The following is a 25,071-nucleotide window of genomic DNA, read 5'->3' as shown; positions in this document are numbered from 1 at the left end:
GTCTGCTTCTACTGAAGCGCTTACAACATTTTCGACTAATTAAACGGAAAAACATCAGAACAAATGATTTAACGAGGCTTTACCTTTTAAAGAATATTGTTTGCAATGCTCGCCTCGGCGGCCTTGTCGTGACGGTTTCCACTGCCCAAAATAGATGGCGCCACTGCCGCCATTCAGCGAAAAAGCGTCGTCTGCGGGTTTTGGTTGCCGATCTCTACGTAGACGATTACGTTTTCGCATCATGCACGGCTCAACTAAGTAAGCACCGTTGTGAAACTTACTACGATACAAAAGTTACCATAATACGCATGCTCTGTGTGCAGTTTCACGGCATGAGCCAGCGGTTGAGGCGGGGAAATTTTTTAAAGTGTTCACGATAAAAACGCACAACACTGTAAATGTTCTAGTTCACTGAACCCTTGCTGTCAGCGCCGAGGTGGGCTAGGTGCCCATTTGATTGGAAGTGAAATCAGTGAGACGCTGTCGATGCCTCGCACTGATACGCTTAACATTCTGTGAGTGCTGACGCGGCGGTACTTCGGCGTAACTTGCTGTGCAGGAAACCACCGTGCGCAGAACGAAACCACGAAACTGACAGAACTTAGTAATAGCTCTATGGCTCCGTCAGTCAGCTGCCGCTACTTTGTTATGGTCACGTGATAACCCCGGCCAAAAAAAAAAATACAACGTGGTCACGCGGTTTCGCACATGGCGCGCGTGGTAGCTGTGTATCAGGTCGCGTGTTGTACAGTTTGGGATGAACGTGTCCGCGTTCGGCTGTACTCGACTGCCTCACGTTCTTGCGGATGCCGGCTAATGCAGAATACCGCTCGAACCATGTATTCGGACCACATGTGTCGCCCAGGCAAGAGTCCGAAGATTTCTGCCGCTGTCGTCGAAAGCGGTGCGGTTCATTAGCGACGTTCTAACCTTTGAAGCTAGCAGCGGCGTCACATCGGCGCCAATAGCGCTTATATTGTGTGTGGGTGTTGTCATTGTTTCAGGGACCACGAACCCTGCCAGCCTGCTCCAAGAATTCGATTCTGTGTCAATGAAAAGAGGCGGCGAAGGTCACAGCGTCACGACGCGCCGGTTTGCCAAGGTGAGTCGCGCTGGCGAATTCTGTTCGCTAAATTTTCGCAAATACCGCGCGAGTCGTGTTCAGTTTATCCTGAGCCATTTCCACGGTACAGAACACGGGCCGCCTGCGTTCTCTCTATCACACACCGAGTGCCCACGGTTCAGAAACTGCTGCTCGAAAAACCAACCGCGGCCATAAATGCAGAGAGAACTTGCCACACAAAATGCATAAACTTTTTCTACAGTATCTGAAGTGAATTTTCTCTGTTTCAGTCGCTTGAAAAACTGATGCCACCGGGCTTTCTTGACTGATACGATGAAGAGCGCAGATTTCGTTAATTTTCCTCTATATTGAAGCGGGTAGACGACAACAACGGCATTGAGCGAGTGAACGAATGGACGAAGACGAAGTTCTGGCTGTGTTCTGAGTGCCGCTCGTAGCTGTTACTTCGCTTGTGTACATATAGCTGTAAATATATTCTTTCCCGCAACAATATTGAATTCTTTAGCAATTGTGATTTATTGAAAGTGTATAGCTTTAATTGCGGTGTAACTTCGGCATCATTCTGGCATTCCTGTGTTGTTTATGATGTATAACGACTAGCTCAAGCAAGCCGCGGCAGTGTTGCGTCATTGATTTCCTTTGAATAACTCATGGCCGATTACATGCACTGTGCAGTCACCCTGTAAACGCATTCTAAGTATCCTCCGGTCTCACTTCGTAATTGATGCAACAGCACTCCTTTCATTATTTTCACTTCGTGTTTTGAATTTTCATGGATGTGGTGATCTGTAGTGATTAATTCAACTGCAGCGCAGCATTGATTTGTTGTTACTTGTTTATGACATGCACCATGTGCATGCACATGCATTTTGGACGTCTTGATTGTGCCCGCCCAGCTTTTGACATATTTATGGTTACATTTGTAGTGTAAATTTGCTTTGTCTGCAAGTCTTTATTTGACGAAGACACTGGTATTTATAACCTTAATTTACGTGACACAGTCAAGTTACAACATACACATACACAAAGGCAAGACACAAGACAGCTCACTTAACTGGAACCATAACTTACGATTCAACATGTACTCTTTCGCTTGTAGAAGATAAAATCGTTCATGAAACTTCAACATCAACACATGAACAAGTAATATAGATACATACGTACAGGAAATTCATAGAGACAAAACACGCTTGTAGCAAACAACATGCATATACATGAAGTTCAAAACTCAACAGTCTTCCTTATGACAAAAAAGAACTGTAATGTGTGGAAAACAAATCACACACAAATGCACAAAGGAACTGTAATGCATAGAAAATTTTTAGCTGGAACGAGGAAGTCATACTGCAAGATGCATGCTTCTGGTGCATTGTGGCCTAATTTGTTTTTTTTCATTCTCTTAGTAACGTATATATTCATTGTTACTGTTGTGCAGTCCCTGATTGAAAGTGCACAGGTTGGTTTTTGCATGAATATGAATGTAATGAGAGAGGGAGATGCTGCTTGTTATAGCGGGTGTATTTCACCTTTTTGGGTTCCTTTGCATAGTTGTGTGCAATGTGAATGCACAGGATTTTCAGGGAGTGTGCAGAGGTTGCTGCAATTTCTTTGCTTCAGGGGAATCGAACTTTCTTGATATTTAAAACTGGGATGATTTTTCATGATTGCGAGTGAACACAGTAAATAATATTTCTCAGAACTTGGATCCTGGTGACATGTCCTTTGCCATTTGCCCGCAGATATTTTTTTCGGCTGTAATATATTTTTTCCTGCCTTTCTAGCATCGTTTCAATTTAATAAAGAATGTAATCCTGTGGTCCACCAATTACTCGTTTGACAGATCCGGGTGTCTCAACGTTACGATTTCTATCTAGTGTGACTCTTTGGACGGAATTTAATACATGCCTCCAAAGGAGTAGCTATTTTGCGTTTTGCATTGCTAACCTAGTTGGCGTTCTTAAGACTGGCATTGAGTCTTTAGACACAAAAAAAGATTTTCTGGAAGAGGATTGGCAAGTGGTGCCTGGAAGGGTTTATGGCAGAACTGGAAAGGCTATTGCAAGTGGCTGAAGATCGACATCTTGCTGTTTGTCGTCTCTGAATTTTTTAGCAACTGAAATTGCTAGGAGAGGTTTAAGGGTTGGTAAATTCTTGTTGCGCTGTTCATACTGCTTGCCTGACATGGCTTTGTCATTGCACAGACAACTTTCTAAACCTTGAGAGAGCAGCAAAACCATTGGCTCAGTAGTTTATGAAAAGGGTAATGTGCATCCTCTTCAGGACAATTGTTGCGCAAAATGGAAATCGCCAGCTCCAGAAAAGTGCACACACAAAACCCAAGCTTCACCTAGGTGAGGCTCATGTTATGTTGCTGCACCCAGTGAGGTTACTGCACCCACATTTAAATAGATTGCGTTTGATGGTTGTTTGAAATTTTTAGCTAGTTGTTTGTGTGGTTGTGGACACTGACTGCTTTCTGGATGACTACTTACATGTGTACTAACATGCATGAACTGTCAGTATTCTTCAGAAATTTTCAGGTGATGCGATACTGGTTAAGTCACCACTGTACTATCTTGCAGGTGGTTTATCAAAATGGAAGACTGAAATCTCGGTCTCTTGGCCGCAACATCTGACTGTTGATGCTCTGTCATCATTGAAGAAGGAGTCTCTAGCGGATGCAAGGGCTTGTATGTTTGATGTTCTGTGTGTGAGTGGCATGCCAGGGTTTTTGGCACGTGTCACCAAAGATGATAGCAGATGGAGAGAGAGCAACTTCATTTCCAGCACCAAATTTGATGCTCTGGCCATTCTTCTAAGAAAGGGGAGGCAGTGTAAGGCGTTGGTTGTTAGTGGTCTTGTGTGGGGCCAGTCCTGCATTCTGTATGTACGTGGCCCCTCAAAAGTGGCAGCGAGGGTGTCTGGGAAGCCATAGTATATAGTATGTGTACTGGGGTAGCCATTAGTATTGAATTTGCATGTGGCTTAATATAGCACCTTCTTCCCTAGTGAGGAGTTGAAGAGTAGCCACGAAGCTCTTGGAAGATAGCTGACTTTTTTGTGGCTTCCGATCCTCACTTAAGAACCTCTGAGTCAGTTTAACGAGGGTCGTAGTTGTGTGCCTTGACAAACCTGAGTAGATGGAATTCAAATTTTGATCCCAGGAATCCACTAATCAAGATGTTTTACCTTTAATATATTTTTTTAAGCAGCTTGTAAACAAGAGCTAACGTAATTTTAATCTCAAGAAAGCTCATGTGTAGACTAAAAATTACCAACTAAAAGCACTTTCATGGGCTCACAGATACTTCCTGTCTGTTTCAGCATAAGCTTCGTTGGTTGGAAACTAGTTACAGACTAAATATCAGTGAAGACTTAACTTCTTAGTTTTGTTGCCAGTGAACTACAAGTTTAAAGTTTTGAATTACGATCTATAGACCTCATTTGCAGAAAGAGGTCTGTTTCATCCTCATTTGCAAAGTACCTTGTATCAAACGTTTCCTTGTAACACTGGTTTTAAAGTGTTTGTGGCACTGCCTCCTCTAATAATCCTTTCATGAAAATTGGTCCATGTAGGCACTCGTAATCTTTCTGGGTCCATTTCCCGCAATGGTGGCTATGCTTCGATTGAGGCGAAACGCAAAAGGTGCCTTTGTGCATTGCGATGTCTGCGCAAGTCGGAGAACCGGGGGTGGTCTAAATTAATCCAGAGCCCTTCACTACTGCATCCCTCATAGACAATGTGCTGCTGCTTTGGGATGTTAAATCTCATGGTTTACAATTCTTTCCGGAACTTGTGTACATACTTCGCAAGTACCATATTACCTAAGTAGACTTAGGCACCCAACTCAAAAAGCCTTTACTAACAAGCCAAGGTACTTTCAGTTGTTTGTATGGTCTCCATTATAAGATGGTCAAGAACATTTGGCACCATGGTTCTAGATGTGTAGCACACTAAAAAATTGGGCTCTTTCGTTTATAAGCTTCCTCCTTAAAAAGATGTTTTCCTCTGTGCCAAGGAATGAGGCACATAATTGTGAATGAATGAATTTTTGAATGATGCTAAAGGAAATTTCCAAGAGGATAAGCACGGAAGGTTTAGTGCACTGCTACACAGATTCCAACTGAAGTAGAAAGCAATGTTAACAATTGCAAAACTTAATACCTTTTGTCTCCAAAAATTCTACTTACTCGGGGGCCTAAATTATTGACGGCAGGTTTGAGAGTACAAACTCTGTGCTTCAGGTAGCTGAGTCTTCAAGAAATGCTTTCTTAGGAGCTGCACTATATAGACTGTACTTTGGCTAAATTATTTCTGCAGGGCCATATGCTACTGTGCTTCCTATTGCAAACGTGTCCGTGGTTATCCTTGGTAACAAGGTAAACGGGTGGCTATGTTTGTAATGTGGATAGTCTGCATTGCAGGATTGTTTTGGCCGAGCCTGCAAGCAGTTGCTGAACGGATTGCCGACACACTTTTTGAAGAGGGCAGAACGGGAGGTGGCTCCCCGAAAATGACAGTATGCACTCTTGCCATCAAGTAGACTGACTTGTCTCTGTTCAAAAGTGGAGGAATGTTAACTTTCACTCTTTCCAGCTTCCTTCCACCCACAAGCTGGGTGTCATTGCAGGGGGCTTGCGGTGGACTGTTGCATCGCTCTGTTCGGGAAATCATTGATGTCTGCTTACAAACGTAGCATCACAATCATAGCATGCAATATTGCGCCTTGTATGTACACCTCCGGTCATAAGTCTTTTGTCTACATGGCTTGCTTTTGGGTTGCACAGCAGGAGCAGATGCGGCAGCCCGGAAGACTCGGAAGGTCATGAAAAGTGAGGACGACTGTCCTTCTCACGTAGCAGAAGTATATTCAAAGGGTGCCATTAGTACAGCTTTACATTGGTGATAAGCAAATCCAAAAGAAGAATCAAATCCGACCAAGGCAGTATGGGATGGCAGATTTAGATATGGACGGGATGTGTAGACATTGCTGCCTTTCGGTCTGTTCTCAGGATCTGCGAGTTTTCAACATCGCTGGCTCTGCACAACAGCCACAGAAAAGGCCGGGTGTAGCTGCTCCCGACATCAAGGGTTCAACTCAACAACTCAAGCAAAACCGGGAAAGAAGAGATGCTGGGGATTTCACGCAGCAGTTGATGTCTGATCAGGCAAATGACATGATGGCCAGGGCTTCTGAAATGGAGCTGCAAAAAAGCCCAGCTGAAGCTTCCAAGGCAGCTGGGACCATGGTCAAGAGTGGCGTCGTCGTGCCTTCTCCTGTTCTGCATTAGAGTGAGTCGCTAACGCTTTGTTCCTTTCTCTGTGCCAAGGCTGAGCAGTTTCGCGTGGTTCCTGGAGAGCCGTGCTGCGCATGCGCGGGGGGCAGTGACATCACACGGCACACAGCTGGCGCGCCGCCGCCGCGCATGCCTCGCACGCCTCGCACGCCTCGCCGGTCTGCGCATCTTCTGGAAACCGCACCACGTGACTGGTCACGTGACCAACCGTGTGATCAATCATGTGACCAGCCACGGCGCCACGTCACCGGCAGCTGCTCCGCGCTATGTGACCGACCACGTGGCCAACCGCGTGATCAACCCCTCCTGCACACTCACTCAATAAAAAAAACCCTGTGTCGAGGCTGGGGATCGTACCAGGGCCTTTGGCATTTGAGGCGGAGATGCTACAACTCCGCCACTAAAGCTCCAGGTTTAACAGTGAATAAGGACGCATGTAGTGAATGAGCACCTTTCATATATTAACTCTTCCAAACCAGATGTCGCCGCGCTTACGCTACGTATATCCTGGCTTAACAGAGCTAGGCAATCATCAATTTTTCTTGGCATTTTGTTATAGTCCATCCTCACTAATTAAATTAGCACAAGCAGCTCTCGTCACCTATTCTGTCTCGGAATGTTTTCTAGAAATTAAATTTTTTACCTTTACAGCTTGTTGGTATGGCTGTTGTTGTGCAAAGTGGGCATATCCTTTTAGACTGCACTCATCATTTAAATTCAAGGAAGGGTTTTTCCACCTTAACAGTATATTTAGACCTAATTAAAGCTAGTTTTGTATTGTGGAAAAATTAACTGCTATTTTCTGGCGGTCATGTACACAGTTGTGTACTAAGTGCTGCAGTGGTTAGAAATTGCAGCATTAAAGACATTAGGATTTTTATGTAATTACTCGAGGATCCACGCAGTCGTAACTTTTTTTTAGTAAGTTTTTCATGAGTCATAAATTTTTTATCCTAGAAACTTCCTCACTAAATTCCAGCCCTGATGCCTTATAGCTTCAGCACGTAAATATTGATGACTCCAATTCAAAGGTGCGCAAACATTCTTGCAACTTCTTTGCTAATTCATGTGATTGCTTTTACATTTTCAGTACCTGACACGAATGGAAAACCTCTCAGTGCACGTGCCAAGTGAGAGACTTAGCGCCTGGACTGAGAAGCGAGAATTGGGTCGAGCCAAGTCTGTGGTACACAACATCTGTGTGCATCCTGAAAGGCGATGAGGCGCTCTTGCCTTCATACACGGTGGTTCTCTCACAGAGTAAGTTCCATGTGTGCATGGCTCCATTCTTTCAGTTCAGGGCACAGGTCTTCAAAATATGTTTTTGAATGGAATGGTGGGATGCTGTTGGGCCTGAAATTATTGTAGGGAAGGCCTCATATGATTGGGTTGGATGGAATTTTGTGGTCATTTTTTTCTTGCTTGCCGGCGGGTTCTGGCGTCAAGAGAGGTACATATATATATACACTCTAAGGTGCTCATTTTCTTGACAGAATTGAGAACTGCATGCACTTTGAAGGACAGCTGGTTGCGTATTTTACTGTCAATCTCGCATCAAAACGCAGCTTTGGAAGCTTGTGTTTCATGGATCTTGGTGCTGCTGGCTCAATCGGCAGCAAGAGTTTGATGATTGTGAGTGCTGAGGATCAGATTCATCGCAGTGCTGTTTCATGCCACCTCCTGGTATTGGTATTAATGGATGGAGCATGCACAGCCCCTCATACGTGCTGTCCTTTCATGTGGTTGGCTCGCGAGACGTGACGGTCCCAGAATTGATTTTTCTACACACCCACATCCCGTAAACTTTTACTGCCGGCTGTACATGCAAGTTCAGTGTATAGTACTAAGAGGCTGTAGTAACACTACTGAAAACTATTGATTTTTGAAGTGCCATTTGCAAAGCCTTGAAAATCATGAAATATTGAGTACTTCAAGGAAAGCCTCTTAAATGTGAGGTAGTGATGGCAAATGCAGTGAAACTTCATTGATACATTTTCTAAAGAGTTTGATGAAAAAAATCATCCAGAAAACTAGATTCAAAACCACCAAGGTTTTGAAAAATGTGACTGAGAATGGAGGTACAAAGGCATTTATTGACACTTTGGCTTCCTCTAAAGGTTGGTTTATGCTTGATGGCACAAGATCTGAAGAACTTCAGTGGTGCTTATAGAGTCCAGTCTCATTTGCGTTCTCTTTAGCGCGAAATAATCTTATTGAGTGTCTAGGCCGGCGACTGCTGTGGTGAAAGTAGGACCTCTTGAGAGTCATTTTCGGATGCTTTGAAAAAATTTTTAAGTAGTCGTAAATTTATCTGTGTACTTCTAATTCTGAAAATGTATTACTTCATTGGTTTCTGGTTAGAGTTGACAAATGTTTAAGGGGGATGTGGAACTAAAATACGGATTTTCGGAAAAAAAATTGTGTTTTTAATTTTGAGTTGTTTTAGATTGCTGGTTTAAACCTTTCGCCGTCACGGACGTACCGGTTTGTCTTCGTGCTTCCCCCCACAGTGTCACTGACGTACCGGTGCGTTCTTTATTGTGCGTTCAAAATTTCGTGCTGGAGCGCAAAGCTGGCGCTCCTGAACTGGCCGCCATCTTTTGAAACTTTCTACAAGTTCGTATTTTCGTCCCGCACTGTTTTGGTACATGTATTGAAGAGTACGGGGTGACTGTCACTCCATCTATTTCTTTGCTGAATGGCATGGTCGCTCTGCATTCGCTGGATCATGCGTCACGCATGTGGTTATGGGTTCAAGGGTTGTTCTGCCATCTCCGCTGGTTTGAAGGTTTTTATCTTTCTTCTGTTGGCGTATCTGCTACGGGGCATCAAGTTCAGGGGCACATGTCATTGCCTCTCCAAAACGAGGCGGACACATGACTCGATTGCTGCTTTCGCTCTCTCGCCGCACCCTCGCTTCTGGCTTGCAGCAGTAAACGTAAAGCCCCTCAAACTTTCCTTTAACATTTTTTCATCTCCCTCTGTCTTCTTGATCACACAACGTCCCATTTCTCTCCGTTGTGTGGGCGATTGAAAGCACATCCTCCCTGCGCGTGGTTACTTTTGGATGGCTGCCTGGCTGCATGCCTGCCTCTGGCGACAGACGTGAACTTTTGAAACTCCAATGTTGGTTCTTTACCCGAATACCGAATTTACATCACTAAGAACCGTGGAGGTTGCAGAGCTACTAGAATAGTACTGCAGACTGTACTAGAATTTGACGAGGTTGCACGTGGCATCAAGAGAGTGCTTGAAAAGCTGGAACTAGAACATGGAGTCCAGACGATGAAGCACGTCCAGCAAGCAGGCCATCAAAGTATTTCACGAGTGAAGGCAAGGGCAATAGACAGCTCTAAAGCTGAAAAAAAGAATAAAAAGGCTAGAAGCAATCGCCACAGAGCAGCATCGTGTTGAAGAGGAGGGCCCGACCTATGAAGCAGGGCACTTTGAGTAATATTTTTTTTTACCCCAAAATAAAATAGCATGTTTGAAACCTTTGCTCATTTTTCTCAGTTTGCAGTTTTTGAGAAAACAACACCGTTAGAACTGTTAGGAAAACTATCATTTCCAAACTGCATTGCCAAAGGCTGCTTTCAAGGTGGTTTCTCGACTGGAATTTTCTCAGGAACAAGGTAAGGTACTCTTTAGGTGGCTAAATATTTTCTAACACAAAATATTTCGAGATGTCTGACATATAATCACAACAAAAAATTGAACTTTTACACAAATGGTATAAAAACATGTAGCCAGCCTTATCCTGCACTATACACATTCTAGAAGATATCTAATTATCAACAGTTAGTATTACTCCATTGTTTTCGAAATGATAGTTTTCTTAAGCAGACACATCTGACTGCTTATTATGATAGCCATAACTTCTTTTCTGTTTGAGCTAGGGAGCTGAAATTTTGAATGTAGTCTAATGAGAAGATACACCATCCCTGAAAATTGTATCACAGTTGGTTCAGTGGTGCCAAAGTTGGCTGTTCAACCTAGCATCCCCCCTTAAAAAGAAAGCTGCTCTTGAGGGTGGCTTTCCCTCCGTGCATGGCATGGTAATGGGTTGCAGTGTACTATACAGCGTGGTAATTATTTCATCCGATGCACTATAACACATTGCAGAGTGCATAAAAGTTGCTGTGTCTTAACAGATACAAGGTTTCATCATTAGTAAGCATGCACTACCGAGCGCGTCGTTGCCATCATCTGAAGACGTCTCCAGCTTTTGAACGAAGTTGGTCACTGTCGAAAACACTTTAGATCGTCAGTAATGCTGCTGCCTGAACTGCTTCAAAAAGCAACTCTTTTTCTCAGGACAGCGCTGGCATTGGCATTTTTCATGTGTGATGTCATTAGGAAATGACTGTTGTCAGGCTTAAAACACACGTTAAAGGTGCGAAATGTGTTTTGTTCGCGGAGATGTGTCTCCCTCTGGTGTTGAAAATTGCAAGCAACGCATTTGGCGACCATAACATGTCTTCGGTCTTGGGAGCAGCATAACATGGGCAGGACGAGTGTGACTCAGTCATTGGGGATATTGGTACAATCTTTTATGACAAGTACAGCTCAGGGTTGGCAGTTAAAGAGTTAAAGGAGTATAAACACCAAATTTTCATTTACATTTTTTTCTTTTGGAATGTCTGAGATATTTACCGTATATACTCGCGTAATGAACCCACCTATTTTCGGAGTCTATTTGGGGGGTGGGTGCATTACGTGGGAAAAAGTTTCAAGTATTTTTTTAGTGTCAAAATTTCATCATGCGCCGCCAGCCCGTACTTACGTCTGTCCGTCCATCCATCATCAACAAAAGCACGCGGTCAGACGTGTTCGTGTTGGCATTGTTTTGAATCGTTCAGTTCTAAGGTGTTTTCCACTATATGCCGGTTATCCTGCTTGTACGCCGATGTATGCTTCGGTGGAAAACAGCGCATTCCGACCATTTTGTGATAGCCAGCGGTGCCGGCAAATCGTGGCGAGATAAAGCGTACATTCTGAACACTGGCCCTCAAGGTCAGGTGTGCATTGTTTGCGTGAGGTTAAAAAAACATGCAGGGTGGTGAGGGGTTAATCATTTTCGCTTTCGATCTTGTGCTTACCAAATCGCTTTGGGGTCTGAAGGTCCTGCTTCCTTCACAGCACTTCAGGTAGAGGATGTTTTATAGGGTTCTGGTTTAAACTGCTGTGCTCCTCTCCATTGCTCGAGCGTCCGCCAGCTTTCTAAGGCTGGCGCGCAGCAGCACGCCAAGCAAGCCACCACCGCCAGCACTTCTGTCAAGACCGCACGTCTTGGCTGAGCAGACCCCCCCCCCCCCCCCTTGTCGCTTCATCTTTGATAGGAGCTCTCGTCAAAATATCAACACGCTATGATGTTATTCGGGCAGCATCTTGGCGAGCTGCCAAGGTCTGCACTGCGATCTGCTTGAAAGCTGAGGAATGCGGTACCAAAAGTTGATGGTTTAAAAACAAATTTTCCCGGACTAACTAGAGGGGAGGGGGTTCATATGCGAGTGTGTTCAATGCTTTAATATGCACATTTGGTTCCCGAAAAAAACTCTATAACGCGAGTCATTCGAAATAATGGATGGCAGAAAAAAGTATTCAGAAAAATAACTAGCTATGAATAAGGCCTGCTTCTGTGCATAGTGGCTGGAAGTGAAGTTGAAATCAGATGTTGCTTTAGTACCCACAAGCCCATTATTTTAGTCACTGTTATGCTTAAAATAATGCGCTGCAGCTTGACATGCCTAGTAATCTGTGATACACTTCATGGCGTTTCATGGCAACATGACTTAACTCCTACATCTGTCCACACCCCACGAACCGCTACTATTTACCAGGACTCTGTCGGCAGACAGGAGCTGAACGCGGCTTTGTATGTAGTTCTACAACCTGCAGAGAGAGATTTCTTCACAACCATGCTTGGAACACGAAAAATGGTAAGGTGCGCTTACTGGGCGTCTTCGCACTGTTAAACATGCTGCCACAAAAGAAAAATGCCACCACTCGGTCATTTACACTTTTTCACTGTATTCCTCTGGTGCCCTGCACTCAAAATGCAGAAAATACATTGTCTGTTTGTGGCGGTAGAGATTTTGCCCGTATTAAAGGGGCAAAAATACGTGGACCCCAATGGACTCTGTCCATTTTCCCCCCCGTCCACTATCTGGGCTGGCATAAAGACCTTGAAGAGGTTGTGTCCCAAGAAAAATTGTCCATAATTTGAGTCGTCCATATTAACAGGGGTCGTATTAACGAGGCACAACTGTACATACATCCCCATATGGAATTCGCTTACACCTTTTAAATAATTTATAATTATTTATTTCATGCAGTATTAAATTCTGTTTCAACAGCAAAATGATGGGCATTATATTGAACGTTAGTTTATCATGCGAGGCCTGAAAAAAACAGTATAATTGTTGCTTTGTCGTTTTTGATTCATTGCTACTCTTGTGGCACCCTGTTCAAGAGCTGGATTGACAATAAATGAAGGAGTGGCTAATATGTTTTTGTGTGCCTCACGTGACGTAAACTAGCACTGACATCGTATCCATCGTTTCACTGCTGAATTCAAAGAGCGTGAGAGGAGAGATTCAGTTATGAGCTGCTTACTAGGTGTAAGTAAATTCCACATGGCATTTTACTTTTGCTAATGTCTTGCGCATCATCACAAAGCACAGCCAGCCAACGTGGTGTTTGGGCTAGTAAGGTGCATGGCTTCATTGAAATGTAATGTCTCCGTAGACTATATAAATGCGTCATCTGTATTTTTTTTTCTTTTTGCCAGCACACCATCTCTGTGAGACATGTACGTTGACCGTGAAGTGGCCGTGCAACCTTTCGTTCAATGGCAGCGCTCGGACCAAGAAGGAGGCAAAAGCACTGGCGGCCTCCCACCTTGTTGAGTATCTTGTCACGAGGGGTCACATTGACCTCAACCTGAGCCCTAAGACATGCTCGGACCAGGAGCTGAGGAAGTGAATGAGCCAGCGCATGGCGCCCTTGTCAGTGGCCCTGCTAGAGAGCTCTGTGCCTGCCATGCAAGATCTCGTCACACAGTTTGAGGCAAGGGCCGACAACCAGTGTCCGACTCTCTTTCTGCCGACTCATGTGTCCTGCATTGGATGTAAAAGTTTTGCTCACGCCTTAACCCTTTTGTGCAAGTTCAGAAAATGTGGCTGATATGCATGCATGAGGACACAATGAGTGGATTCGTTGTGTCTTTATGGCCGTTTCTGCCGTGTGTTCTGAAGTTGTGTCGGTACTTTGAAGGGGTATAGACACCTAACTTTTGGGTGTGTTTTTTTGTTTTTAATGATGCATAAGGCATTATTATACATGAATTACCGTGTGGTATTTTCCTACGACCGCTAATTTATTTATGATCGAATTACTTTCTCGTGCTGTTTTGGTTTAAACAGCGGAATGGTAGCTGTGATGTAAAAGTGTGGTTATAGGTCACGTGAGGCATGCAATATAATCACTGCTTCTACATTCGCTGTCATTACGGCTCTCGAGGAAGGATGGTTTCAGTGCTCTAGTGAATTAAAACGATGAAGCAGCAATTATATAGTCGTTTTTCCAAGGCTCATATGACATATAATTGCACTTTGACGTCACAGCCATCGTCTGGCTGTTGAAATGGAAACAGAAACAGCGTGACAGAAAAGTTTGATTGTAAATTATTTGGCAGCCATAGGCGAATACCACATGGTTATTCATGCATAGTAGTGTCTTCTGCTTCATTGTAGAGAAGAGAACATGCCATGAAAATTAGGTGTCTATACTCTCTTTAAGGGGGAAGGCAAAAAAATTTGGAGCAAAAAAAATTGCAAAAAAAATCGATTTTCTAAAAATTTACTTTTCAAAATCTGCAGCTTTTTTGGTGTAGTCTGTGAATTTTGTAACCTTGAGAGTCAATATTTGAGCTGTAAAATGAGTATAAAACTTTGATCCATGCTCTCTCTGGGTCGATTTTCACACAAGAACAGGGCTTTTTTTACGACATGCTATTATCGTTCTACTGTAGTGATCGCCACCATCTTGGCCTCATTTGAAAGAGCTGCTTTTCATTTTTATTTTTTGTCATTGCTGCTCTTTTATGCTTACTGGATAAGGAAGAAAATGCCGCCAATTTGCTGTCATAACGTGCCATGCTATTCGCTAGTCGATGCAGGTTGCTGAAGGCTGCTGCAGGCGGCTTCGATAATTTGAAGCTGCTCACTTAGAATTTTCGATTAATTAGAAGTGAAATGTTGATCCCGTCATTTTTGCATGTATTCCTGTAGAAATATCACTCAATAATTCGATGTTAAACAGCTTAAAGTGTCATTTAATTAAAAGTTATTTTTCAATCGATAATCATGACCGTCATTTTTGGTACCATTTTGACTATCTTGAGGCTACTTTCTTAAAACGGCAAAATACACCACTGCCATTGTAAGTGCCTATAGCACCGCTCATCTCAAAGTGGTCAGATGAGGCTTGAAGTGAGCTGATATAGCTGATATGTCAGTGCAATGGCAGGGCGACGGAGTCATTTTGGCCATTTGTTTGTCGCAGATGGTTCCATGTTTCGATTACAATTTGGACTTCACATGCAGCGGTTGTACCAGTCATGGCGACTCGTGGACCATATCGCATGCTGTACATGGCGACGAAAGTCGAGATTATGAGAGAAGTGGAAAAGGAAGGAACCACCAAGCAAGGTATCGGGCGGAAGTATGGCATTAAGCCTAACACGCATTCTAACTTCATTAAGAATAAGCACTTAATACGGGATGCTTTTGAGCACGACATGTTTAAGATGTCGCGTAAGTGAATGCGTTCAGGCTGCCATCCGGAGCTAGAGAAGGTTCTATTGGTATGTATTCAAGGAGCACGGAATAACAGCGGGGAGATTGTTGCGAAAGCCCAATCTCTCAGAGCAATGTTGGGGATCGACGACTTTGCTTCATCTGATGAATGGCTCACATGCTTTAAAGACTGCCATGATCTGGTTTTCAAGAGCGTATTTGGAGAGAATGCGTCAGTATATCCTGAAACAATCTCGATGTGGAAGGACGAAAAGCTTCCGAGATTCTTGGCTGAGTACCAGCCGGAATATACCTTTAATGCAGATGAGTCTGCTCACTTTTATCGGCTTGTCCCTGAGAAGACTTACTTTCAAAACGGATTAATGCGGCGGGGGCAAACGGAGCAAGGAGAGTGTTTCAGTGCTGTTCGTGCGGCCAACATGACTGGCACAGAACTATGTCGCCCGCTCGTGGTGAGGAAAGCTGCCAAGCCAAGATGTTTTAAAGGCGTGAAAATGCTTCCTGTTGACTACACATCAAACAAGAAGGCGTAGATGATGTCAGAAATTTCCAGATTGGCTGATGAAGCTGGTTTGGAAAGTTATGTCATTCATCCGGAAAGTGCTCTTTCTTGTAGACCAGTGCAATGCGCATGATCTTAAGTGCTATCCACATTGCATACCTTCCTGCAAATACCGCATCTGTCCCGCAGCCTATGGACCAGGGCATAATCAATAATGTTAATGTCCTTTAAAACAAGCGCCTTGAGTGAATGATTTTGTGCATGGACAACTCCTTGCTGTGAGTCGGTAGAGTGCTCTCTACTTGTTGCCGATTTTGACGCCGATGTTGGCACCGATTTTGATGTTGCTTTTGGTGACGTCCGTTTCAAAGAATTTATAGCCATGGACAATGAAGTCGAAACATGCGACGCTCTTACGGACAGTGAAATTGGGCTGATTGTTCGGCCCAGCAAATCTGTTCATGACTGCGATCATGACGCACTGCATCTGACGGCTGCAGATGCAGCTGCGGGCCTTGCTGTTGTGAAGCGTTTTCCAGCAGACAATAATCCAGCAGAAGTGTTTAGGCACATTTATAGTCTTCAAAACATGCTTTCTGCTGCAGGATTCAATAAGCAGAGAAAGATGACAGACTATTTCTCGTGAACGCTGGCAAGGTTTCATTGGAAATAAGGATGTTTTTATGTGCTCTTGCTTAATTGGAATCTTGTTCAATTCAAAGCTTTTGCCGTCCCCGTGGACTTCGTGCTAACCGGAGTCGACTGTACCCAATTGGCTGATGCCCCTTGCGTCATCTGCTGGAAACGTCTATTGAGCGCAAGCAATGGCAATCTTATCAAAGTGCATTCGCTGGTGTGTCTCAACAATGTCAGCGCCAGCGCCGAAGTTCCGCACATCTCACAGGTACGAAAAAAAGGAGGAAAAATCGCTCATTAGCAATCTCAAGAAGAGCGCTGTGTACATCTAGAGTATCTTGGATATGCCTTCGCCAGCATGTAACGAAGTGCCGATTGGGCTAGGCCTGATGGCAGCGCCGGCCGCAGATACGTTTTCGGACAGCGGTCGCGTTGATCATGATACCCCAATGCTACGGCTTTGTGAGATGGAAGAAATGGACAAGAAAGATTGGAAGAAACTTGGTGGATGGCATCAGCTGCAGCATCAGAGCACAGGATGGCATTCTTGATAGAACTGGAGATTTCACAACCTTCGTGTTTGGCGACACAACATTCTCCATTGTCGCTGGCGAATGAGATGGTTAACAAGAGTTGGTAGTTGGCGAACGAGATGCTGGCATCAGTGAAATGCAAAATGTGCGACGGTGACGTGACAATTGATAAATCCAGAAAGAGTATGGCCTTGCTGCCAAACTGATCTTGACATGTACGGACTGTGGCAACATTTCATGTTGATGAAACTTACCACGTATGAAGACCGACCAGACAGTGATCCCGTTTGGGGTAGACATACCCGCTATGCGCGCAATGCACTTGACAGGATATCAGCATGCTGCGCTACATAAACATCTTGGCAGAAATATGTCGAGAAGTTGACATTCGCAGTGGATCATGTGGCCCAAAAGTTGACTTCCTACTGTGCATGAGCAGTTTGGGAAGTTTACATGGAGTTGAATCTTGAGAATTCAGGCAACATCACTGTGTCATTTGATGGCTCACGGATGACCTGTAGACACTCATCACACATCAGCATCAGCACTGTGATTGAACTGTTCACTGGACTTGTTAACTTTGTTGTACTGAGAATTTTTGCGCCGTGTGCGAACGGGGCCCAAAAGAAGGTGACCCAACATACCCCGCCTGGAAACAGAGCCACACCTGCCAGAAAAACACAAACAAGAAGGCTGGCGAAATGGACATTGAAGCTGCGGTGATCTTATTCCAGCGGTCTCTACAGCAGCACAACCTTCTTTATACCACAGTGCTGTCTTATGGTGGCAGTTTCATCTTCCCTGCTTTGAAAGAAGCGGAAGTGTATGGATACATTGGAGTCCAGAAGGCAGATTGCGTGAATCATGTGTAAAAATGCATGGGCATTGCTCTGCACAACGTGGTCGCCAAGCAGAAATGTCCTGCTGGAAAATGGCTTGGCGAGAGAGGCAAGCTCACTCAAGATTTGATCTCTAAATTGAGCTCCTATAATTCATGGGTGCTAAACTCAACCAGCTGACTAACAGGCGGGGATTCTTGGTGCCGGCAGAATGCGGCAGAGGCCAGAGGTGAGGCTATGCCACGTTACCGGTACAATCTGCCTCTTCATGTTTGCGAGCCCTTACTTCCTATATATGAAAGGCTTTTGGACAGGAGGCTGCTTGAATTTTGCCAACGAGGCAACACCCAAAACAACAACAGTTTGTGTTCGATGATATGGGCACTTGCCCAAAATGAACAACATTCCTCTCTCTTCACTGTGTCTGTGGCTGAAGCCATGATGAAATCCAATGTGGGGAGTGAAAGGACTGCTACATGTATATTGCAAGAGCTCAGCCTAACTCCTAGCCCCAAGACAAACGCGCACGCAGGAGAAGGATAACCAAAGACGAACTGAATCTTTACAGAAATGCAGATGTGTGGAAAATCTGCAGTGCACACTGAAAAAGCACCATTTCAATGCTTCTGGTCAGACTGATTACATTCCAGGAGGCTATTAGGCATCTGCTAATGCCAGTATGTAAATAAAAGCGAAATACAGTCGACGACAGATTTTTCGGACCCCTTAGGGACCGCGAGAATGACCGAAAATTCAGGCAATCCAGAAAATCAAATTTTACCGAAAAAATCACAAACTTCTTGCCATTATGCCGGAGGAAGGGATCAGTTGTATTGCACACATTCTAAAGCTCCTCATGACAAAATTTTGCTGCGCGGCATATCAAAAGATGACGGGCGGCGGTCGCTTTCACGAGCTCAGCCTGGGTGTGCTGCCTTTGGCATATCACCGATGAACGCACGGATTGGGACAAAGTCTATAGACGGGAGAGTGAACACGCCACCACAGGAACTGCGCTGCACCCGCAGTGCGATGGTCCCGGGACAACAACGCGAAGATGGCGAAACAATAAGAACTGAGAAATGGCTGGAGCAAGTGCTCTGTCGGCGTTGGCCTTCGTCATTAAGCCTAGCAACTAGAGCCAAAATCAACATCGTATCCGGGGGTGTGCACTCTGCGGTGGCTTGCTTATAATGAGAGGCATCTTGCCTGTCATCGAAACGCCAGCTGTTTACTGTTTTACATTAGAAGACTCAGGGTTGCGGTGCATTTTGCCGTGGATATGCTTGCCTCGCTTTGAAATGCACCACCATCTCCTCCCACGCTCGCCGTTTCCGTGAAGCCGTATGCCTCCAACGCGCTTCGCTGCTACCTCTTCTCGTATTCGAGACGAAAGACTCGGCACAGATGAGTTCTGCGAACTTTGACTGCTGTTCAAGTTCGTGCGGCGGAAGTCATTCAAGAACAGTACGAATTTGAAACCACGCGGACGCAGTGTGCCGACTCGCGCAGAAGTCCAGCATCTCAAGCTAAGAGGCTCCCTTTAAGCATGAATAACGTTTTGTTTGATCAAGCTTTCGGTCTCTCCTGCAGTTTGAATGAATGAGATTCCACTGTACACATTACCGTAAAAACCTGCATATAATACAAACCCGAATATAATGTGAGGTGAAGTTTTAGAGACGCGAAATGAAAAAAAAGTTTTACCCGCGTGTAATACGAGTGACATAAGCTCAGAGAAGCCATTTATTCAAATCGCATCCCGCACTTCAATCACTTTCATCTTCAGCAGCGCTTTCTTCAGACATTTCTTTGTCCGACAAATCATCCCAAATGTACTCATTTCCCGTGCCATCGAGGGCGTTCGAGATGCCGCACTTCTTAAAAGAACGACGTACAAGATCTGGGATGGCCTCCCATGCATCCACAATACATTTTCACAGCTTTGCCGTGTTCCGCTGCACTCGAAAAGGGCTTCTTTCTGTCGTTGCCATCCACGAATGCTTCCCTCAGTGACACCAAACTGCCTCTCGGCTGCACTGTTGCCAATGTTCTCCGCAGCTAAAACCACTTCACTTGAAAGCAGCCGAGTACTGTTTTCGAGACCCTGACATCTTGCTCCCAAAAAAAAACATCCACTTGACGAAGTGTGGCTTACATGCGAGCATGTGCATTGTCAACAGGCACACGGCACACCACGACCCCCCGGCACACCCAATGGATCAGCAACAAAAAACGACCGTGATGTCGTTTGTCGAGAGTAATGTAGCCAAGCCATAGCCACGTACCAACAGCAAAGCCAAGCCGTAGCCACGCCGCAATAACGAAATCAAAACTTCGAAAATTTTTGTTTGGATCCGCAAATAGTACGAGGCAGAAATTTAGGATGCTAATTATGGGAAATAAACCTCATATTACTTGCGGGTTTTTATGGTGTATGGCAGATTGGATATGGCAGCTTGGATCTCTGGATAACAGGTGGTATATAAGTGCGCCTGGCTTCTTTTGTCGTCATTAAAGTTGAAAGTTGTGCTTCTTCTCTGTTGTCTCCTTTCTCCTGTGAACGTCTTTTATTAGCGCACAGCCTCCAGAAATGAATATGTACCAACTAGCCCGTCAGAAAGTCTTACTTGGATATTTCTGCCGAGTGCAAATGAGGTCCGAAAAATTGAGCAGTCAGTTGCGGTGCGTCCGAAATTTTAAGTGCTCTTGTACATTGGCTCTATGGGCCATGTCACGGTGCTGCGAAAAAGTCCGAATAGTCAAGCCTGTCCCAAAAATCAGGCGTCCGAACTTTCGATTATTTTGCCAGAAATGGCACTTTGTTTTTCTCAAAATGAATTCCTAACTAGCATATCTGAGCATCTATGGCAGATAGGACCATAATTCTTTTAGCATGCAGTAGGTGTGCAGACCACGCGATGTTGGGAGCAGAATTTTTAATTAAGATTCAGCAATTTTTTTTAATTTGCTGTAATTGATTACACTTTAGGCACTATTTGTACCTTGAGTTTCAATGTCTTTTAAAACCGCCTATGATGATAAGATAAAACTGTTTCCAGCATTGCATCTTCTTTTTTTTCTAGAGTGTAACCAAGCACTATTTGTGACCCTTTATGGTGTGCGTTCTCTTTTCATTGTTCCTGTTAATGGTAGGGTGTTAATTAAACGTATTTTAAGAACTAACCTACCTATCATAAAAGCAGTCATATTTTTTTAATCAGCACAAGAGACTAGTCAAGGGTGTGCATTTTGATTAATTTAGGTGCAGAAACGAAAAAATTCCTTAAACGTAAAATGCGGCACCATTTAGCCTCCATTCAACTTTTCTCAGGGAAAGCTTGCTGGCTGCTATAGTTCTAAGAAAGAAGAAAACCGTTTTTGAAAACTTTGTGGGAAGTCTGGAATTCTTAAGCATGATGTGTACTGTGAAATGCCGCTTAAAGAAACCTCAGGGTGCTTTAAGGAATTGTTTGCTTAAAGGACAGCTGGCTCACCTGAATTGAACATTGAGTGCTTTATGAACCGGAGTAAAATGTCAAGCCCCAAGCAGTTCTTCAGTGTTCTCTATTTCATTGAACTGAACCATGTGTTTGAATTTGTTTAACTAAAACTCGTTTGGATTAATGGTGCTTGACAAAGCGTATTCAAAAGCCAATTTGTTTGGGAAGTGTGTTCAAGTTATATTTTTGCAGCATTTGTCGGGCAAACAACAGCAGACTCCTATGCTTCCTTTCAAGCCCACATGCTTGAGAAATCAGGGTCCTTTTCCCCAATCTGTCTTCATCTACTAGCTTATGCAGCCAGCTGTAGTTTGCATGCGTCTATTTTTTCTCCCCTCTAATAACTAGTCTGGCTGCAGCAATACCTTTGTAAGGAGGGGCCATGAAGTTCTTTTGTACTTTTGGTTGCGAGTCTTCATGCTATGCTTCCAGTGCTTGGTGTTATCCTTGTCATGCTGGGCATTTGTTTTTGTTTTTAATTATGCATTTTTGAAGCCAGCAGGAGGTATCAAGGGTGCTTGAACTTTAGAGTGACCTTAAGCTTCTTGATACGCAAAGGCAGGCCGGTGGGCTGTCACATGTCTATGTTACTGTGTAAATGGTACAACAAGTGGACTTTGTTGTATGGCACAGCACTTATGATGCTTTTCAGCTCAGTTGCACTGTCGACTAACAGGAAGGGCTACTCAAGGTAAATTGGGAAGCGTGGATAATTGTCAGGAAGGATTAGGAGACAATGTCGTCCCGTGGGGCTCTAAACTGGGTTACCGTGCTGACAGCAAGGTTTGGTGTGTGCTCCTAGATGCTTCCAGAAGTAACTTTCCATTATTCAAATATCTCCTGTAAGTGACGTTTATTTCAGATAGTTTATCTGAGGCACTTGTTTTTATTATACTATCACAGCAATTTCACAGGACCCTGCCTTGTCCGTGCTTGTTTGGGCTAGCTACTTTCATGGTGAACCTTGTCTAAGGGCTCCATTCTGGCCCGTTACAATGAGCTTGTTGCAGCATACACAACTGAGTAGACAGCGTCATGTACATAGCTTCCGTGCATATTCATGTCTTCCTTCAAGGTAGAGGAAGCCTACTTCTTAGTGGTCTCTTCCAGTGGTCGCACACATCAATTTAAAATGTTGTAAAGTCTTATGATCCTAAGCTTTTAGTTGTCATCATCAGCAATGTCGTCATCGTCATCGGCAACAACCCAATCACATCCACTGCACTACAAAGCCCTTTCCCAGCTGCTCCACAATTAGCGTTGTCCTGTTCCACCTGTGGCCGCCCTATCCTGGTCTCCTGGATAAGGTGGATAGACAGTGCTGCAGCCCCTGGCGGCATTTTGTTCCGGGTGGCATGTTCTTTTGCTTCGGATCCGCTGTGTTATATATCCTACACTCATACCTCAGCCCTTCAAGACAAAGACGAGAAAATGGCTAAAACTGAAGCAGTGCATATTTGTGTCACAAAAGTACTGCATGCTGCACTATGCGAATAACTGTGCAGCATGTCAAAATAGGGGTGAAGTGCAATCAATTATTGGTTTCTGTGCATTATCTAGTAGTGAATGGTGTATTGGTACTGTGGAACAATAAGTTCACATTAATGGCAAATCTTTGCATAGTTTGTTCACTTGAAAATACTGAAATTCTGGGCTGCTACACGTTACAGATATTTAACATAGTCTAGCAACTCTGCAATCGTGCAACCAGAATTGCATTTTGTGCTGATAAAAGAAAGGCTGCGACAAAGTTGTTCATGGATCCTTTAGTGATTTAATCATACCATGTGGTCTTTTATGCTCATAATTCATGTGTAACCATTCTTTTCTCTCCAAGTCGTTAATTTATTTGTGAAAGATCTGTGAAAGATCACTTTTTCTTCTTTTCCTCGGACGGTCGGTAAAATGCAGCGCACCTTCCAGATGATGCGAGAGAAGAAGACTGCAGCGTAGAGACCGAAGCCACTCGCGCAAGTTCACACCGTGTCGTGTATGACATCATGACCGGACGGCTGCTCACTGTTTCCAGTGAGTTTCAGCCCCAAAGAGACAGGGAGCTTTTGGCCAGGCTTGAGGGGGCCTCCCATTACTTGTCCACGATGCAGCAGGCCAAACAAGCTCTCCCCATATTCCCGCAGAGGTGAGAAACCTGGCGCTTGGTGGCGGTTATCAGTTGCGCCCTTATTTGTGCCGCATGAAAGGACATTGAGGACAGATTGAAGTACATTGAACTTGCGGTAATTCGAACTTTCGGTGAATTCAGATAACTTTGGAAGTTTTGGTTGACTGGCTATATTTTCAATGCATTTTAAAGCCACTTAATTCGTACTGCACATTCTTTTAAATTCGCTGAATTCAAACTTCTTGGCTTGTTCCAACTCTCCCAGCACGCAAAAAAGCAATGGCCGAGGTCAGGTACATTAGGTCTGTGTCATTCCACGCCAAAAGTTCCAGACATTGCGCTTGACCATCTTTCAATTTGTTCAAAAAAATTGATGGAGACTTATCCTAATGTGTGTAATCAAAGCCTAAAATATTTTTGCCGGAAAAAGTTTATTCATGAGGTGAGGGCAGTTTGAATATTTAGAAAAGGCGAGCAACCAGGCACTGCTAAATAATTATTAAAAAATTCAAATTTTAGAGAATGCTTCACAATTTTTTTTATTGATATTTGCACAATTCTGGTTTTCGATAAAATTCGGATTATGCAGCTTTATATGGCAGAAATATATTTAAAAAATCAAAAAGATGCATTAAAATCTACCATTTCTATCGTTTTTTTATTTATCAACTTGCTCATGGAAATTCGAAAATAGCCGTTTAGATTGTCTAGATGTCTAGTACCTAAACAAATGTTGCAGGTGATAAAACTGCGTACATCGAAAGTAAAAGAAATAATGAAGTTGAAAAAGTGTTTTGAGCCAAAAACGCTCGGTAATTTCACCGTGAGGTGGTCCAAGTAAAAATATAAGCAATAGCGGGTTACGTATAACAGTTTATTGGGTTTCATTTCTGAAATTTTTATGGAGTTAATTTTTGTTTGAAGCGAAACAAGAATTTTTGAAGTTAAGCTCTCGTGCCGCAAGTTGCGTCGTCTCGTAATGCCTCTTAAAGGAGTATAGACACCTAATTTTGTTAGCATATTTCCTTCTCTGCAATGATGCAGAAGACACTACTATGCATGAATCACCATGTGGCGCTCATCTACGACCACTAAATAATTTATAATCGAATTTTTTCTGTCGAGCTGTTTCGGTATCTGTTTCAACAACCGAACGATGGCTGTGATGTCAGAGTACTTTTGTGTCATGTTAATCATGGAAAACATCCATATAATCGCTGCTTTATCGTTTTAATTTACTGCTGTGTTGATGCCAGCCTTCCTCAAGATTCGGAATGACAATGAATGTGGAAACAGCGAATATATGGGCGTTTCCCATCTCTCACGTGACCTGTAAGTACACTTTGACGCCACAGTGCTCATTCAGCTGTGGAAACCAAAACCGAAACAGCACGAGAAAGCCAAATAAAGCACAGAAGTGCCTTCAAAAAACGTTTTTGTAAGCGGAGGTAGCAAAAAACTGGCTGATACCCTTGGAAAATACCAGTTTTCTCAAATTTTTTCTTGACCATGGCTGCCCTGTTTGCAGAAAGCATAGCATGAAAATAGCTTCTTTGGATTTTCATGTAGTATGTTGCATTGTGTTCTTTGTTAAATTTTTTATACTGACCTGAAAGACGCGGGTTTGATCCCGGCCGCGGCGGACGAATTTCGATGGAGGCGAAATTGAAGAGGGCTGTGTACTGTTCGAAGTCGGTGCATGTTAAAGAACCCCAGGTGGTCGAAAGTTCCGGAG

The 25,071-nt window shown here is 43.9% G+C and overlaps 1 protein-coding gene across 3 annotated transcripts; it reads left to right on the top strand.

Annotated features, from left to right (window-relative positions):
* Positions 1-755: 755 nt before the first annotated feature.
* On the top strand, positions 756-23,320 carry LOC144106838 (uncharacterized). 3 transcript variants are annotated; one of them, XM_077639783.1, is made up of 4 exons: positions 756-904; positions 1,005-1,102; positions 7,473-7,642; positions 23,138-23,320. In XM_077639783.1, exons 1-3 carry the CDS (start codon positions 817-819, stop codon positions 7,602-7,604), a joined length of 318 nt encoding a protein of 105 aa, XP_077495909.1. In that variant the 5' UTR covers positions 756-816; the 3' UTR covers positions 7,605-7,642; positions 23,138-23,320. The 3 variants fall into 3 exon arrangements, with proteins under 3 accessions (XP_077495909.1, XP_077495911.1, XP_077495908.1); XM_077639785.1 differs by lacking the exon at positions 23,138-23,320 and adding an exon at positions 13,240-13,444; XM_077639782.1 differs by lacking the exon at positions 23,138-23,320 and adding an exon at positions 13,173-13,444.
* Positions 23,321-25,071: the final 1,751 nt, after the last annotated feature.

The sequence above is a fragment of the Amblyomma americanum genome, chromosome 10, assembly GCF_052857255.1.
Source record: "Amblyomma americanum isolate KBUSLIRL-KWMA chromosome 10, ASM5285725v1, whole genome shotgun sequence".
In the NCBI taxonomy this organism is placed as follows: domain Eukaryota; kingdom Metazoa; phylum Arthropoda; class Arachnida; order Ixodida; family Ixodidae; genus Amblyomma; species Amblyomma americanum.
Note: the sequence above shows the minus strand (reverse complement) of the source record. Positions and strands in the feature narration are given on the sequence as shown.